This window comes from Rhinopithecus roxellana, chromosome 20 (genome assembly GCF_007565055.1).
Source record: "Rhinopithecus roxellana isolate Shanxi Qingling chromosome 20, ASM756505v1, whole genome shotgun sequence".
Lineage (NCBI taxonomy): Eukaryota > Metazoa > Chordata > Mammalia > Primates > Cercopithecidae > Rhinopithecus > Rhinopithecus roxellana.
In genome coordinates this window covers 69,822,524-69,836,476 of record NC_044568.1, presented here as the reverse complement: position 1 = coordinate 69,836,476, position 13,953 = coordinate 69,822,524, and the positions used below count along the sequence as shown (strand labels likewise).

Genomic DNA, 13,953 nt, shown 5'->3' with positions numbered 1-13,953 from the left:
TTCACCACTCTGGGTGCCAGCACCAGGGATTTGTTTGGCCAGTTCCACAGTGTCGTAAACACAGAATCCTCCAGTGTCACTCGTCTGCCCTTGAAGAGACGTGCATCAAGTTGTATGCGACCACTCTGCGGGCTCCCCTCGGCACATGATGGTTTTCAGAGAGAGGCTGTTTGGAAATAGAGTGGTGGGTTTTTGCTTCTTGTCACCTGGTAAATGATTCATTCTCCTGCTACTCTGACGCTTTGGAAGAAGCCCAGGCTGCTGAGGAGATGGTTGCTCTCCTGTGGGCAGCAGCTCGTTTGAGAAACAAGCCATGCGCAGTGTCAGCTGCTGACATCCTCCACATTTAGCTCTTGAGCCCATTTCACTGATGTGCAAGACAGTGGCCTATATCTGTCACTGGTGTGTTTTTCCTTTTCTCCCCTGCTCCACCCCAAAGACCAGGAGCATGGAGTTCATGAGTGTTGGATTTTTCAAGCTAGTACACCTTGCAGCTGCCAGTGGTGGTTAATTCTTGTGGTATGGACAAGCACATGCTAATCTCCCTTGAGCTTCTCTTGAGCAGAAGTCTGGTGTGCTAATGGGCAGAACTGGGGTGGTGCTTTGAGAGGAAGAGGAGGAAGGTGGCCCGAGAGGGAGATCCACTGAGATGCAAGCTGCTTGGAGTTTGGGGCGGGGATTCCTGGAGGGCCTCTGGATTTTGCAGAGGGTCAGCTATTGCTGCATCTTCACCAGCGTGCTAGGGCAGAAAGTGGGGTGAGTGAGGAGTGTTTGAGGGGCAGGAGTAAAGCAGAAAGGTGGCAGTAGGTGTTGAGCTGTGAGTGGTTCCATTGCCTGGAAAGGAGGTGGCAGGGAGGCCTGCCCAAGATGGGTGCCTGCAGGGTGCGGACAGCCTGTCAGAGGGGAGTTTGTGCAAAATAAGAGATTGAAAATGTCAGACAGTGGGTGCTAGGGCCTGAGAGAAAGGGCCTGAGGAGCCAGACCAGGGGTTGAGGAGCGGCCTTTAGAAGCAGCGTCTCATGCAGCCTTCCCAGCGACCCTGAGGGAGGTGGGAGAATCTTCAGGCTACAGCTGAGAAGCTGAAGCGTGTGGCGGGAGAGCCAGCTCAGAACACCTGAGATCCCTGCAGGGTCTGGGAGCATGTTGGGGGCTCAGAGTGCAGGTAGGGACTGGCAGGGCGGAGCTGTGAGTGAGAAGAAAGAGAAGGCAGGGCAGGGTGGCCATGGCCAGCTGAACACTGGGAGTCTGCTCCTGAAGTCGTGGGCAGAAGCCAGGGCACCTCTCAAGCCATTAAGAGAGTGGCCTTTCCAAGCGCAGTGTGACTCGTTGGTCTTGAAGCAGTGCCGTCGCAGGAGGAGGAGGCCCCCGTGGACTTGGGGCATTAGGACAGGGACTGCCAAGGAGAGAGGGCACTGGGAAACAGGGTTATTTTTGGCTTTCTTACCTGGGGTGCAAGTAGAGCACCCTGTGGGCATCATGAGGGTGTCAGAAAACCCTTCTGGTAACTGAAACGCAGTCCATGCTGTGTTCCCCAGATTCTGAATTTTCAGCACCTGACAGTGGCAGGGGATGGCAGACATACCTGTGGGTGCTGGAGACATCTTGGCGGCCCTTACTCCGGTTTCGCACCATAGCCCCCTGTGGGCTGAGCACGTGGGCTCCTGGGCAATTGTTACCGATGGAAGGTATCCAGGTTCTTGGCATGTTGAACAAAGAATTGGACAAAACAGCACAAACAAAGCAAGAAAAGGATGAAGCAACAAGCAGAGATTCATTGAAATCTAAAGTACACTCCATAGGGTGGGAGCAGGCCCTGGTTACAGAATTTTCTGGGGTTTAAATACCCTCTAGAGGTTTCCCATTGGTTATTTGGTGCATGGCCTATGTAAATGAAAGTGACCTGTGGTCAGTCTGATTGGTTGAGGAAAGCGTCAGTCTGATTGGTTGAGGAAAGCAGCCAACCAGAGGCTGAAGTGAAAAAACAAAGTTACACTCCTATGCAAATGAAGACTTGACCCGAGACCGGCTGGATTGGTTGCAGGAGGAGACCAATCAGAGGTACTTTCAGTTATTTATCTGCCTCCTAGAAAAGCAGGGGGTGTGAAGGGAGTAGCCTCTGGTCCTTTTATTACTTGGAGATGGAAAGTTGGGGTTTTCCTTTGGATTTAGTTCTAAGAAGTCAGCATGAATTGGCCTTAGGTTCCCTGCCTCCAGACCCTATTCTCCTGCCTCGCAGTGATGTTGGTCAGGGGCTCAGCTTGGCCCTGCCAGTCCAGACACCAGCCCCTTCCAGCTACTGCCAGTCCTCGGAGGAAAGCAGTCTCCGGACAGCATCCAGAGAGGTCATTTCCATGTAAAAGAAAGATGAGGTCTGCAGGCAGCTCAGAAGCAGGGAGTTGGGGGAAGCAGAGAAGGCGTGAGGGCTGAGGCACAAGCACGGCTTTTGTTTGGGTTGAGCAGGATCAGTGCCTCCTTCCTTGCGTTGTGTCGCTCACCACCTCCTGAAGGCGAACTGTGATGCAGACCCAGGAGGCCAGCCGGGGGAAGATTTCTCCCTGCAGCCGTGAACCTTTGAAACTCCAGGTTCTAACTGAAAAATTCAAGAGAGTGGCCAGGCTCGGTGGCTCATGCCTGTAATCCCAGCACTTTGGGAGGCCAAGGCAGGTGGATCACGAGGTCAGGAGATCGAGACCATCCTGGCCAATATTGGCCTGACAAGGCCGACAACCTTGTCTCCACTAAAAATACAAAAATTAGCCGAGGTGGCACGTGCCTGTAATCCCAGCTATTTGGGAGGCTGAGGCATGAGAATCACTTAAACCCAGGAGGCAGAAGTTGCAGTGAGCCAAGATCTGACCACTGCACTCCAGCCTGGGCAACAGAGCCAGACTCCGTCTCAAAAAAAAAAACAAATTCAAGAGAGCTTCCCATTCTCCCATGAAGCACTTCCCTGCTTGTTGTAGTAGAGACGCGTCCTGTACCTTTTTAGGAACATGTTCTGAAAGATGGCTTGGGCAACTGCAACTTTAGTGCTCCTATCCCCCCAGCACTGCCCGAGTACCCATCCTGTTTGGAGGGCTCAGAGCAGAGAGCACCTGCCTGGCGGGGCCTCTCTCTTGACTTCGCCTTGCTGCCTCTCACAGCACTGCCCGAGTACCCATCCTGCTTGGAGGGCTCAGAGCAGAGAGCACCTCCCTGGCGGGGCTTCACTCTGGCTTCACCCTGCTGCTCCCTATTCTCAGCACTCTTGTCCCTGTGTCCTCCAGGTGGCCTGCAGGCAATGGAAGATGAGTACTTAGTAGAAGGTTCTAGGTGGGCGCATGAGGGGAGACAGGAAAGCTGTGGGAAGAGGGAGCAACGGCAGGACAGGGGCCAGTGGGGATGGGGGCCGCTGGCCCTGCCTTTGGATCATCTCTGACTTGATCAGCATGAACCCCTGGCTGTAGAGAGAGACTGATGGGCCAGGGCACATGTCGGTCCCCCTCACTGCCTCCACAGCAGTGGACCTACAGCTGCCCTCTTTGACCCCATCTCTTCCTTTCATGGGCACACAGGCGACCTGAGTCTCTCTTTCATGCACCTTCCTGTCTTTTCTCCTCTGCCCATCAGTTGGGCTGAGACACATGAGGTGCTGTGATGCGTGCTGCATTTGGCCCTGACTTAGGTGTGATGTTTTTCGATTTTTAAAGCAAGGAGTCTAAAGAACTGGCCTCCAGAAACACGGAAGCACTTTTAGTAGGGATTTGAGAATCCGCAGATCGTTGTATATCTCGGAGCCCAGTGTTTTTCTTGAAAGTCAAACTGGGAACAAATGAGGATACTGGGGGAAATGTGCAGTCCCAGGACATGAGAGATGCGAGCTCATTACGAATCTGTCTTTAGTACCAAGCCACAATACAGAGATTTGTGAAAATCTTCAAAAATCAATTTGACTGAAGCTTAAGATATCCACATACAATACACTGCACCCGTTTTCAGGGTACAGTTCAATGAGCTTTGATGTCTGTGTAGCCACCACCACCACAATCAAGATCTGGAACGTTGGCCGGGCTCAGTGGCTCATGCCTGTAATCCCAGCACTTTGGGAGGCCAAGGCAGGCGGATCACGAGGTCAGGAGATTGAGACCATCCTGTCCAACACGGTGAAACCCCATCTCTACTAAAAATACAAAAATCAGGCCGGGCGCGGTGGCTCAAGCCTGTAATCCCAGCACTTTGGGAGGCCGAGATGGGCGGATCACGAGGTCAGGAGATCGAGACCATCCTGGCTAACCCGGTGAAACCCCGTCTCTACTAAAAAAATAAAAAACAATTAGCCGGGCGAGGTGGCGGGCGCCTGTAGTCCCAGCTACTTGGGAGGCTGAGGCAGGAGAATGGCGTGAACCCAGGAGGCGGAGCTTGCAGTGAGCTGAGATCTGGCCACTGCACTCCAGCCTGGGCGACAGAGCAAGACTCTGTCTCAAAAAAAAAAAAAAAAAAGAAAAGAAAAATTAGCCAGGTGTGGTGGCGGGCACCTGTAGTCCCAGCTACTCGGGCGGCTGAGGCAGGAGAATGGCATGAACCTGGGAGGCGGAGCTTGCAGTGAGCCGAGACGTGCCACTTCACTCCAGCCTGGGCGACAGAGCGAGACTCCCTCCGTCTCAAAAAACAAAAATAAATAAATACAGATATGGAACATTTTCATCCCCTCAGGAAGTCATCCCTGCCCCAGGCAACCAGGGAGGTCAAGGCCTTACCAACCCCACTTCCTGGGCCCAGCTCTCAGGCAGGTCTCTCTGTGGCCTCCAGACCTGGGCTGCACCGGCTGGTTTCACAGGTTGCCTGCGCTCATCCTGCCCTGTCCAGTGAGAGCCGAGCAGGCGGTGGTTTTTTCAGAGCCAGCTGGCCCCACAGGAGTTCAGAAACCTGGGCGGCTGGGCCCATGGGCTCTGGAGCTCTGCCCAGGGTGGCCAGGTGAGCGACCTTTCCCCCGTGCTGGTTCCTGTAGCAAGGAGGAGGCCGTGTGCTGTGGCGCTTGTGTCAGGAGCCGTCTCTGGAAAGGCTGAATTGAGGAACCGGCCTCTGCCTCTGCTTTTAATGTTGTAGGGTTAGTGGCTTTGTCTCAGAGGTTCAAAGTGTGGGTAAGTGGTTTCTGGATTTGCCGGTTTTCTTAGCCCTGAGGGGAAAAGGGGTGGGAGTCTGCCCTCAGCTGGCTTCCTAAAAACACAGTACCTGTGCTTGAGTTACATGCCCACCCGGTGTCCTGTCGCGTTTTGAGACCTCAGTGGAGTGTGCGGGCCCTGAGTAGTATCCCCCCACTGACAGTGAACCAGGTGCTGCACCCTGCGGTTCCCGTGTGTGTCAGTGCCAGCCACGTGCCCAGGACCCACTGTTCCCAGGGATACAAGGTCCCGCGGCTCATGGTGGCAGCTGCGGCACACAGCGCTGCTTTCCAGAGCTCTCAGTGTAGACACCAGAGGCCTTTCATTCAGTCAGCTGGAAAACCCACAATCCACATCGGAAACCCAGTCTCTCTGGGATGAGAAATTTGGGTGGTTTTTTTCTTATGATTTTTTCGTTTGTTTGTATGTTTTGTTTGTTTTTTGAAACATAATCTCTGTCGCCCAGGCTGGAGTGCAGTGGCACGATCTTGGCTCACTGCAACCTCTGCCCCCCAAGTTCAAGCAATTCTACTACCTCAGCCTCCCAAGTAACTGGGATTACAGGCACCTGCCACTGTGCCCAGCTAATTTTTTTGTGTTTTTAGTAGAGACAGGGTTTCACCATCTTGGCCAGGCTGGTCTTGAACTCCTGACCTTGTGTTCGGCCTGCCTCAGCCTCCCAAAGTGCTAGGATTACAGGCATGAGCCACCGCGCCCGGCCCTGGTTGGTTTTAATTAAGAACATTTTCAAAGATCCACATGGCATACCCGTCATCCAGCTCTAACGCTCATTAATATTTTGCTACTTTTTTGCTTCAACTAAATTAAATTCTGGAACATTCTGTCATTTTGCCTCTGCATATTCCACTGTGCATCTGTTAATATAAAATATGGACTTTTTATACATAACCACAAGGCTTTTCTCACACCTGACAAGGTTAACACCTTCATCTGTTTTTTTAGAGGTTTTGTTTCTTTGTGTGTTTTTTGTCATCTGTTTTGTTTCGTTTCATTTAGTTTCTTTTTTTTTTTTTTTTTTTTGAGACAGAGTCTCGCTCTGTCGCCCGGGCTGGAGTGCAGTGGCCAGATCTCAGCTCACTGCAAGCTCCGCCTCCCGGGTTTACACCATTCTCCTGCCTCAGCCTCCTGAGTAGCTGGAACTACAGGTGCCCGCCACCTCGCCCGGCTAGTTTTTTGTATTTTTTTAGTAGAGACGGGGTTTCACCGTGTTAGCCAGGATGGTCTCGATCTCCTGACCTCATGATCCTCCTGTCTCGGCCTCCCAAAGTGCTGGGATTACAGGCTTGAGCCACCACGCCTGGCCTAGTTTCATTTTTGAGTCAGAATCTCACTCCGTCACCCAGGCTGGAATGCAGTGATGCCATCTCAGCTCACTGCAACCTCCGCCTCCCAGGTTCAAGTGATTCTTGAACCTCAGCCTCTTGAGTGGCTGGGATGACAGACGCACCATCACGCCCAGCTAATGTTTGTAGTTTTAGTAGAGATGGGGTGTGTTAGTCCGTCTTTATGCTGCTGATAAAGACATAGCTGAGACTGGGTAATTTATAAAGGAACTAGGTTTAATGGACTCACAGTTGTATGTGGCTGGGGAGGCCTCACAATCATGGTGGACGGTGAAAGGCACGTCTTACATGGTGGTGGCAAGAAACAATGAGAGCCAAGCAGAAAGGGAAACCCCTTATCAAACCATCAGACCTCGTGGGACTTACTCACCACCACAAGAACAGTATGACCGAAACTGCTCCCATGATTCAGTTACCTCCCACTGGGGCCCTCCCACAACACATGGGAATTTGGGGAGCTACAATTCAAGATGAGATTTGGGGAGGGACACAGCCAAACCATGTCATAGTGTTTCACCGTGTTGGCCAGCCTGTTCTCAAATTGCCTCAAGCAGTCCACCTGCCTGGACCTCCCGAAGTGCTAGGATTACAGGTGTGAGCCACCATGCCTGGCCCCAGATTTTTTTTTTTTTTTTTTTTTTTTGAAATGAAGTCTTGCAGTGTTGCCTAGGCTGGAGTGCAGTGGCTCAATCTTGACTCACTGCAACCTCCACCTCCAGGGTTCAAGTGATTCTTCCACCTCAGCCTCCTGAGTAGCCAGGATTATAGGTACCTGCCATCACGCCTGGCTAATAATTGTATTTTTGTAGAGATGGGGTTTTATCGTGTTGGCCAGGCTGGTCTTGAGCTACTGACCTCAGGGGATCTGTCCGCCTTGGCCTCCCACAATGCTGGGATTACAGGCATGAGCCACCGCGCCCGGCCTAACTATTTCTAAAGGGTCTGGAGTCAACAGTGCATGGATCCAGAACCGTGGGAACAAAGGGGTGGGCACAAGGGCGGGGTGGGGGCTGTGAGTTTAAAGAGGCTTCTCCCTATAAAGCTGAGCATGAACTACTTGGCACGCCTGACGTTGAACCAGGAGCTGAGAACCACACAAGTTAGGAGTCAGAGCAGAGCTGCTCAGGACGTCAGTGCTGGCCCTGTCCCAGATCCAAGGGTATACCCCTGGAAGTGGCTGGACCGGGCCAAGTATCAGCTAGTAGTGGGTGCTCAAGGCTGGTGTAGAGGGGCACCGCCTCCCTGCCAGCACTGTCCTGACACTTGGACCCCATCAGCTCGTCCCAGCACCGAACCACCCTGGGGAGGGGCCTGGCCATCTCCACTCCACAGAGGAGGCTCCAGGAATCTGATTAGCTAAGGCTGAGCCAGCAGAGACACCAGATTCGGCTTCTAAATTTTTCCCCTTGTCAGGAAGGGGAAGGTTGTGCAGAAGCCTGGACAGTGGATGGCCGCGGGCACTTCCCACCCGTGGCAGCAGGAGGGCGGGAGCTCAGAGAGGCTAGGCTCGTCCTGCCAGTGGAGTGGGGATTGCCAGATAAAGATGAGGCCTTTCCTGGGCAGTGAGTGAGTCCTGGGAGCCCAGCGGCTCTGCGTCAACACCTTGCACCTGCCCCCAGCCGCTTTGACTTGCAGATTTCACAGCCTTTCCTGATTCTTGTTTGACTCAGTCATTTCTGTTGGTGATTCCAAAATGGTGACTTTCTATTTCCGTCATCATTTCTACTTTTATTAGCCAGCATTCTTCTGTAAAAAAGAACTTTTCCTCAACCCTGAGATGAACTACACAATTCCTCCTAAAAAGGGAGGATGAATGCAGCATCTTTTCTCATTTATTTAAGGGTTTATTTATTTATCTTTAGAGACAGGGTCTTGCTATGTTGCCCAGGCTGGTCTCAAACTCCTGGGCTCAGGCGATCCTCCCACCTCAGCCTTCGAAAGTGCTGGGATTACAGGCATGAGCCACCACACGCAGTCTTCCATCCTTTCCTTTTTTCTTTCTTTTTTTTTTTTTTTGAGACAGAGTCTTGCTCTGTCACCCAGGCTGGAGTACAGTGGCCGGATCTCAGCTCACTGCAAGCTCCGCCTCCCGGATTCAAGCAATTCTCCTGCCTCAGCCTCCACAGTAACTGGGATTACAGTTGCCTGCCACCAAACCTGATTAATTTTTGCATTTTTAGTAGAGACAGGTTTTGCCATATTGGCCAGGCTGGTCCCGAACTCCTGACCTCAAGCAATCCACCCACCTTGGCCTACCAAAGTGCTGCGATTACAGGCGTGAGCCACCACACCAGGCCCCATCCTTTCCTTTTAACAACCAGTTTCCAACTTAAAGAACTAAGGCTTCTGTTTTTCCCCTTCTTGGTGCTGCCGGCCAGCGTTCCTCCCTCCATTTCTCTCTTCCTTTGTATAATAACTTCCTTGTTAAATAAAACAAGGGGGGCTTCTCCCCCAGCCCCTGGATTGGATGCACTTTCCTGATTTAAAAGAGTCCTTGGCCACTTGTGACCCCCAACTTGAACTGTGGTATCCCCCGAAGTCTCTTTCCGCCCAGGAGTGTTTGCTTGTTGGGTGGGGAGGAGAAATTGGGTGTGACCTGCTCAGCACAGACCCACGCCCTGGTAATAAAGCCGCGCCACTTCCCCTGCAAATCCAGCCGTTCACTGCCCCGGCTGCCAGGTTGCTTTGAAGGGGGACGAGGCATGGGGGCTGCTGAACCCACAACTATCATTGGCAGCCAACGGCTGGGGTTGAGAGGTCAGGCTGGCTGGGGCCACTGACCCTCTGAAGGACCACTGTCCTAAGATGTGAGACCAGTTCAGATGAGGAGAGAGGAGAGAGACAGGCTGGCCAGGACTTCCCGCAGCTGGGGCTGAGCAGCGATGGGGCTGGCTCCCCATCCGGCCTGCCCTCCTGGGCCCGGGTCTCCTCAGCAGAGGAGGGTGACTGCAACGCCTGGTGCAAGGGCGGTCATGAGGGGCAGAGGCCTCTGAGTGCTGGCGGAAGAGTGTCCATCCGTGGGACATGCTCCATGCTCTTGTGTCTCACCTGACTCAAAAGCAGAGCATGAGGAGGACCAGGCTGTGAGGTGACGCCCCCCACCCTTCCCCACAGGTGTGAATGACAGAGGTGGTGCCATCCAGCGCGCTCAGCGAGGTCAGCCTGCGCCTCCTCTGCCACGATGACATAGACACTGTGAAGCACCTGTGTGGCGACTGGTTCCCCATCGAGTAAGTGGAGCAGATTGCAGGGTTGGGGAGAGCCCACGAGCCTCAGGTGCAGAAGCTGGGTGGCGGGGTGGGGGCCTCCTGGACCCTTAGGACCATACTGCAAAGGCGGGAATGGCCTGGAGGGGCCACGGGGTCCCAGGTCACCCAGCTCATCCAGGGACCCCTGTTCCTGGGCTCTTTCCACCTCTCAGGGTGTGCAGAGTTCCGCAGAAGGTCTCTGTGAGAAATTTCAGTTACAGAGCTATCAGGTGTGGTACTGTTTATAATTCAGAAAATGTAGAAGCCACCCAAGTATCTTAACAGCAAGGAGTTGGTTACATGCATTAGAGTAATTAAGAGTATGTGCATATAAAGGTGCGATATTATTCAGCCAGAAAAAAAAAAAAAAAGGCCGAGCGCAGTGGCTCAAGCCTGTAATCCCAGCAGTTTGGGAGGCCAAGACGGGCGGATCACGAGGTCAGGAGATCGAGACCATCCTGGCTAACACTGTGAAACCCCGTCTCTACTAAAAAATACAAAACACTAGCCGGGCGTGGTGGCGGGCGCCTGTAGTCCCAGCTACTCGGGAGGCTGAGGCAGGAGAATGGCGTAAACCCGGGAGGCGGAGCTTGCAGTGAGCTGAGATCTGGCCACTGCACTCCAGCCCGGGTGACAGAGCGAGACGCCTTCTCAAAAAAAAAAAAAAAAAGAAACTTGTCAAAGAGGTGTATTTTTTGACAGAGAAATATTTTTTACAAGATATTAAAGGAGGCTATAATCCCAGCACTTTGGGAGGCCGAGGTGGGAGGATCACCTGAAGTCAGGAGTTCAAGACCAGCCTGACCAACATGGAGAAACCCCGTCTCTACTAAAAATACAAAATTAGCCAGGTGTGGAGGTGCATGCCTGTAATCCCAGCTACTTGGGAGCCTGAGGCAGGAGAATCGCTTGAACCTGGGAGGCGGAGGTTGCAGTGAGCTGAGATCACGCCATTGCACTCCAGCCTGGGCAGCAAGAGCAATATTCCGTCTTAGAAAAAAAAAGCTATTAAAGGAAAAAAGGCAGACTAGAAAACAGTATGTACCATGATCCTATTTTTATTTGAAAACATGTACAAGATAAAATTTTACAATGATAGGTATGAACTGAGGGGGGTGAAAAAAATGTTACAAGGGGGTATGTACCATTAACAGTGTTTCAATAGTTTGAGGTAGGTAGATTAATATTAGGCTCTATGATTGTTTTTTCTGGTCTGTCTTGCCTACATTATACGCACATACATCTTTTTTGATGAAAAAAGTTGACACAAACTTTGAAAATGGAAAATAAACAAGATCTTGTCAGCCATCAGCATTTCCTTGAGTGTTCACCTCAGACTGACTGAACCTCATGCTCTTGGCAGGGCGGTGGCGGGGACCCCTTTGCATCTCTGTGGAGGGGGAACTGTCTCTGTGGAGGGGGGAACTGTCATTGTCCAGGTGATGTGGGCTGACGGTGGCAACATGAGTTAAAAAATTGTTCTCGGGGCCGGGCGTGGTGGCTCATGCCTATAATCCCGCAGTTTGGGAGGCCGAGGCAGGCAGATCAGGAGTTCGAGACCAACCTGGTCTCGATGAAACCTCATCTCTATTAAAAATACAAAAATTGGGCCAGGCGTGGTGGCTCACGCCTGTAATCCCAGCACTTTGGGAGGCCGAGGCAAGTGGATCACGAGGTCAGGAGTTCAAGACCAGCTTGTCCAAAATGGTGAAACCCTGTCTCTACTAAAAATACAAAAACATTAGCTGGGCATGGTGCGGGCACCTGTCATTCCAGCTACTCAGGAGGGTGAGGCAGGAGAATCGCTTGAACCCGGGTGGCAGAGGTTGCAGTGAGCCGAGATTGTGCCACTGCACCCCAGCCTGAGTGACAGTGAGACTCTGTCTCAAAACAAACAAACAAACAAAATTAGCTGGGCGTGGTGGCATGTGCCTGTAATCCCAGCTACCCGGAAGGCTGAGGCAGGAGAATCACTGAACCTTTAAGGCAGAGGTTGCACAGTGAGCTGAGAGTACAACACTGAACTCCAGCCTGGGTGTGACAGAGTGAAACTCCATCTCAAAAAAAAACAAAATTAAAAAAGTGTTCTTCAGCCCAGCAGTTTCACTGCTGGAAACTAATCTAGAGAAATAAAAGCTGCGGTGAGTGCGTAGATCAGACTCTGCCCAGGGCTGCCTGAGAGCCAGTGGAGCCACGCTGGACTGTGGACTTCGGCCATGTGAGCCACTCAGCCTGCCTGTCTCTCCTGCAGTCCTCGTGAGCCTAAGGCCTCAGGTTCCCAAGACTGTGACATGAACCAGGCTGTGAGGCGGCAAAACTAAACCTACACACCCATGAAACTCCGCATGCCTCTGCCCTCCTGACCTTGTCTCTCTGAGGCTGGATTCGCCTGTTAATGACCATGTCCTGGGCCTTTATGCCCACTGTTCTTTTTTCCTTGCTCCTCTCGGAGGGGTCTTGGCCTCATTCTTGGTGAGCAGTCGTTAGCAGCCTCAGCCTCACATTCCCCTTAAGGGCAGGTTCCTCCGTGTCCGGGGAGGCATTGTCAACTCAGACGCCTGTCAGCTGTGAACCTGGCTCTTCCTGGAGTCACTCACTCCCCTAGTCTTCAGTGTCCAGAAGTCTCACAGATTCTCGTAGGCACTCATCCTGTGTCCCAGGGTGACAAAGGCCCTCAAACCCTCACTCACCTGCTGGAAGAACAGGGCCCTGCTGGTCACCCTCCATGAGTTGCTTACATGGAGACAACTTCATGTCAGATACAACTATTTTCCTGGGCCGGGCAAGATGGCTCACACCTGTAATCCCAGTACTTTGGGAGGCCAAGACGGGCAGATCACATGAGGTCGGGAGTTTGAGACCAGCCTGACCAACATGGAAAAACCCCGTCTCTACTAAAAAAAATACAAAATTAGCCAGGCGTGGTGGCACATGCCTGTAATCCCAGCTACCCGGGAGGCTGAAGCAGGAGGATCGCCTGAACCCAGGAGGCAGCAGTTGCGGTGGGCTGAGAACACGCCATTGTACTCCAGCCTGGGCAACAAGAGCAAAACTCTGTCTCAAAATAATAGTAATAATAATAATTTCCCATCAGAGATCCCCAGTCCTGTCTAGACAGATTACTGCTTTAAGAAGGTGGCTGTGACAGTTAGGTAGAGACTAAGTGATGCGTCAGCTTTAGAGCAGCAGGCAGAAGTGGCCCAGAGCTCCCTGTGGTTCTCATGTCTAGAGCACGACCTTAGTTGGACTTGACCTATGGCAGGTTCACCCGAGTATGTTCTCTTTCTCAGGTACCCAGACTCATGGTATCGTGATATCACATCCAACAAGAAGTTCTTTTCCCTTGCTGCAACCTACAGAGGTGCCATTGTGGGAATGATAGTAGCTGAAATTAAAAACAGGACCAAAATACATAAAGAGGTACGTACGTGTGTGCGGGGATGACTTGGCAATCACTGTCACTGGACGGCCCCAGGAGGCTTGCGATGGAATCATGCCGCCTGCTCCACAGCCGTTGTCCAAGGAGCCTGTGGCCCAAGGAATCCAAGTGGCCAATGACACTCGTCCCCGGCTGGCGCTTTTCTGTGTGTGTGTGTGATTTCGTGGCACATGGGCCTCCAGTCATGCCCAGCAGCAGGCTTCATAACCACTGTTGTTCTGAAGCAGGAATGAGCACAGATGATGCATTGAGAATCTGCAGTTATAACGTGATATGAAAATATCCCTGATTTGTGTTGGCGGCGGTGTCATAGAAACCGCTAAGACTGCTTCAGCTTGTTGAAGGAAATGCTAGTTACAGTTAGAGGTCAGGGAAAGTACAGAGATAATTTTGTTTCCTCTAACTTCACAGAGCCCTTTAAGATCTAAGAACCCTTTGGCCATCCGTGGACCCGCCTCAGTCCCGCTCCAGGCTAGCAAACCCCACTCTGAATGTAAACAGTAAGGCCATGGCCACGTTGTTCCAAATGGTTGACTTTGGTCAAGATTCTGCATGATAATGTTGGTTATGCCAGCATCTGAGGTAATGTTTACCACCCAAGGATTTAGCCAAGGAGGCAAAAACCCACCAACAACTGCCAGATGCTTCAGTTTGTTTGGCTTGAGGTTATTTCTTTAAAAGCTAGAGAAGGGGCCAGGCGCGGTGGCTCACGTCTGTAATCCTAGCACTTTGGGAGACCGAGACAGGTGGATCACCTGAGG

The 13,953-nt window shown here is 52.1% G+C and overlaps 1 protein-coding gene across 7 annotated transcripts in view; it reads left to right on the top strand.

Annotated features, from left to right (window-relative positions):
- Positions 1-13,953, top strand: part of NAA60 (N(alpha)-acetyltransferase 60, NatF catalytic subunit) — a 42,859-nt gene that overhangs the window by 21,640 nt on the left and 7,266 nt on the right. For 6 of the 7 annotated variants that reach the window (XM_030924720.1, XM_030924719.1, XM_010376047.2 and 3 more), the window contains 2 exons: positions 9,620-9,735; positions 13,044-13,173. In XM_030924720.1, the coding sequence (XP_030780580.1) occupies positions 9,626-9,735; positions 13,044-13,173 (240 nt within the window). In that variant the 5' untranslated portion in view covers positions 9,620-9,625. The remainder of the gene's footprint in view (positions 1-9,619; positions 9,736-13,043; positions 13,174-13,953) is intronic. The other variant, XM_030924722.1, reaches the window with a different exon arrangement.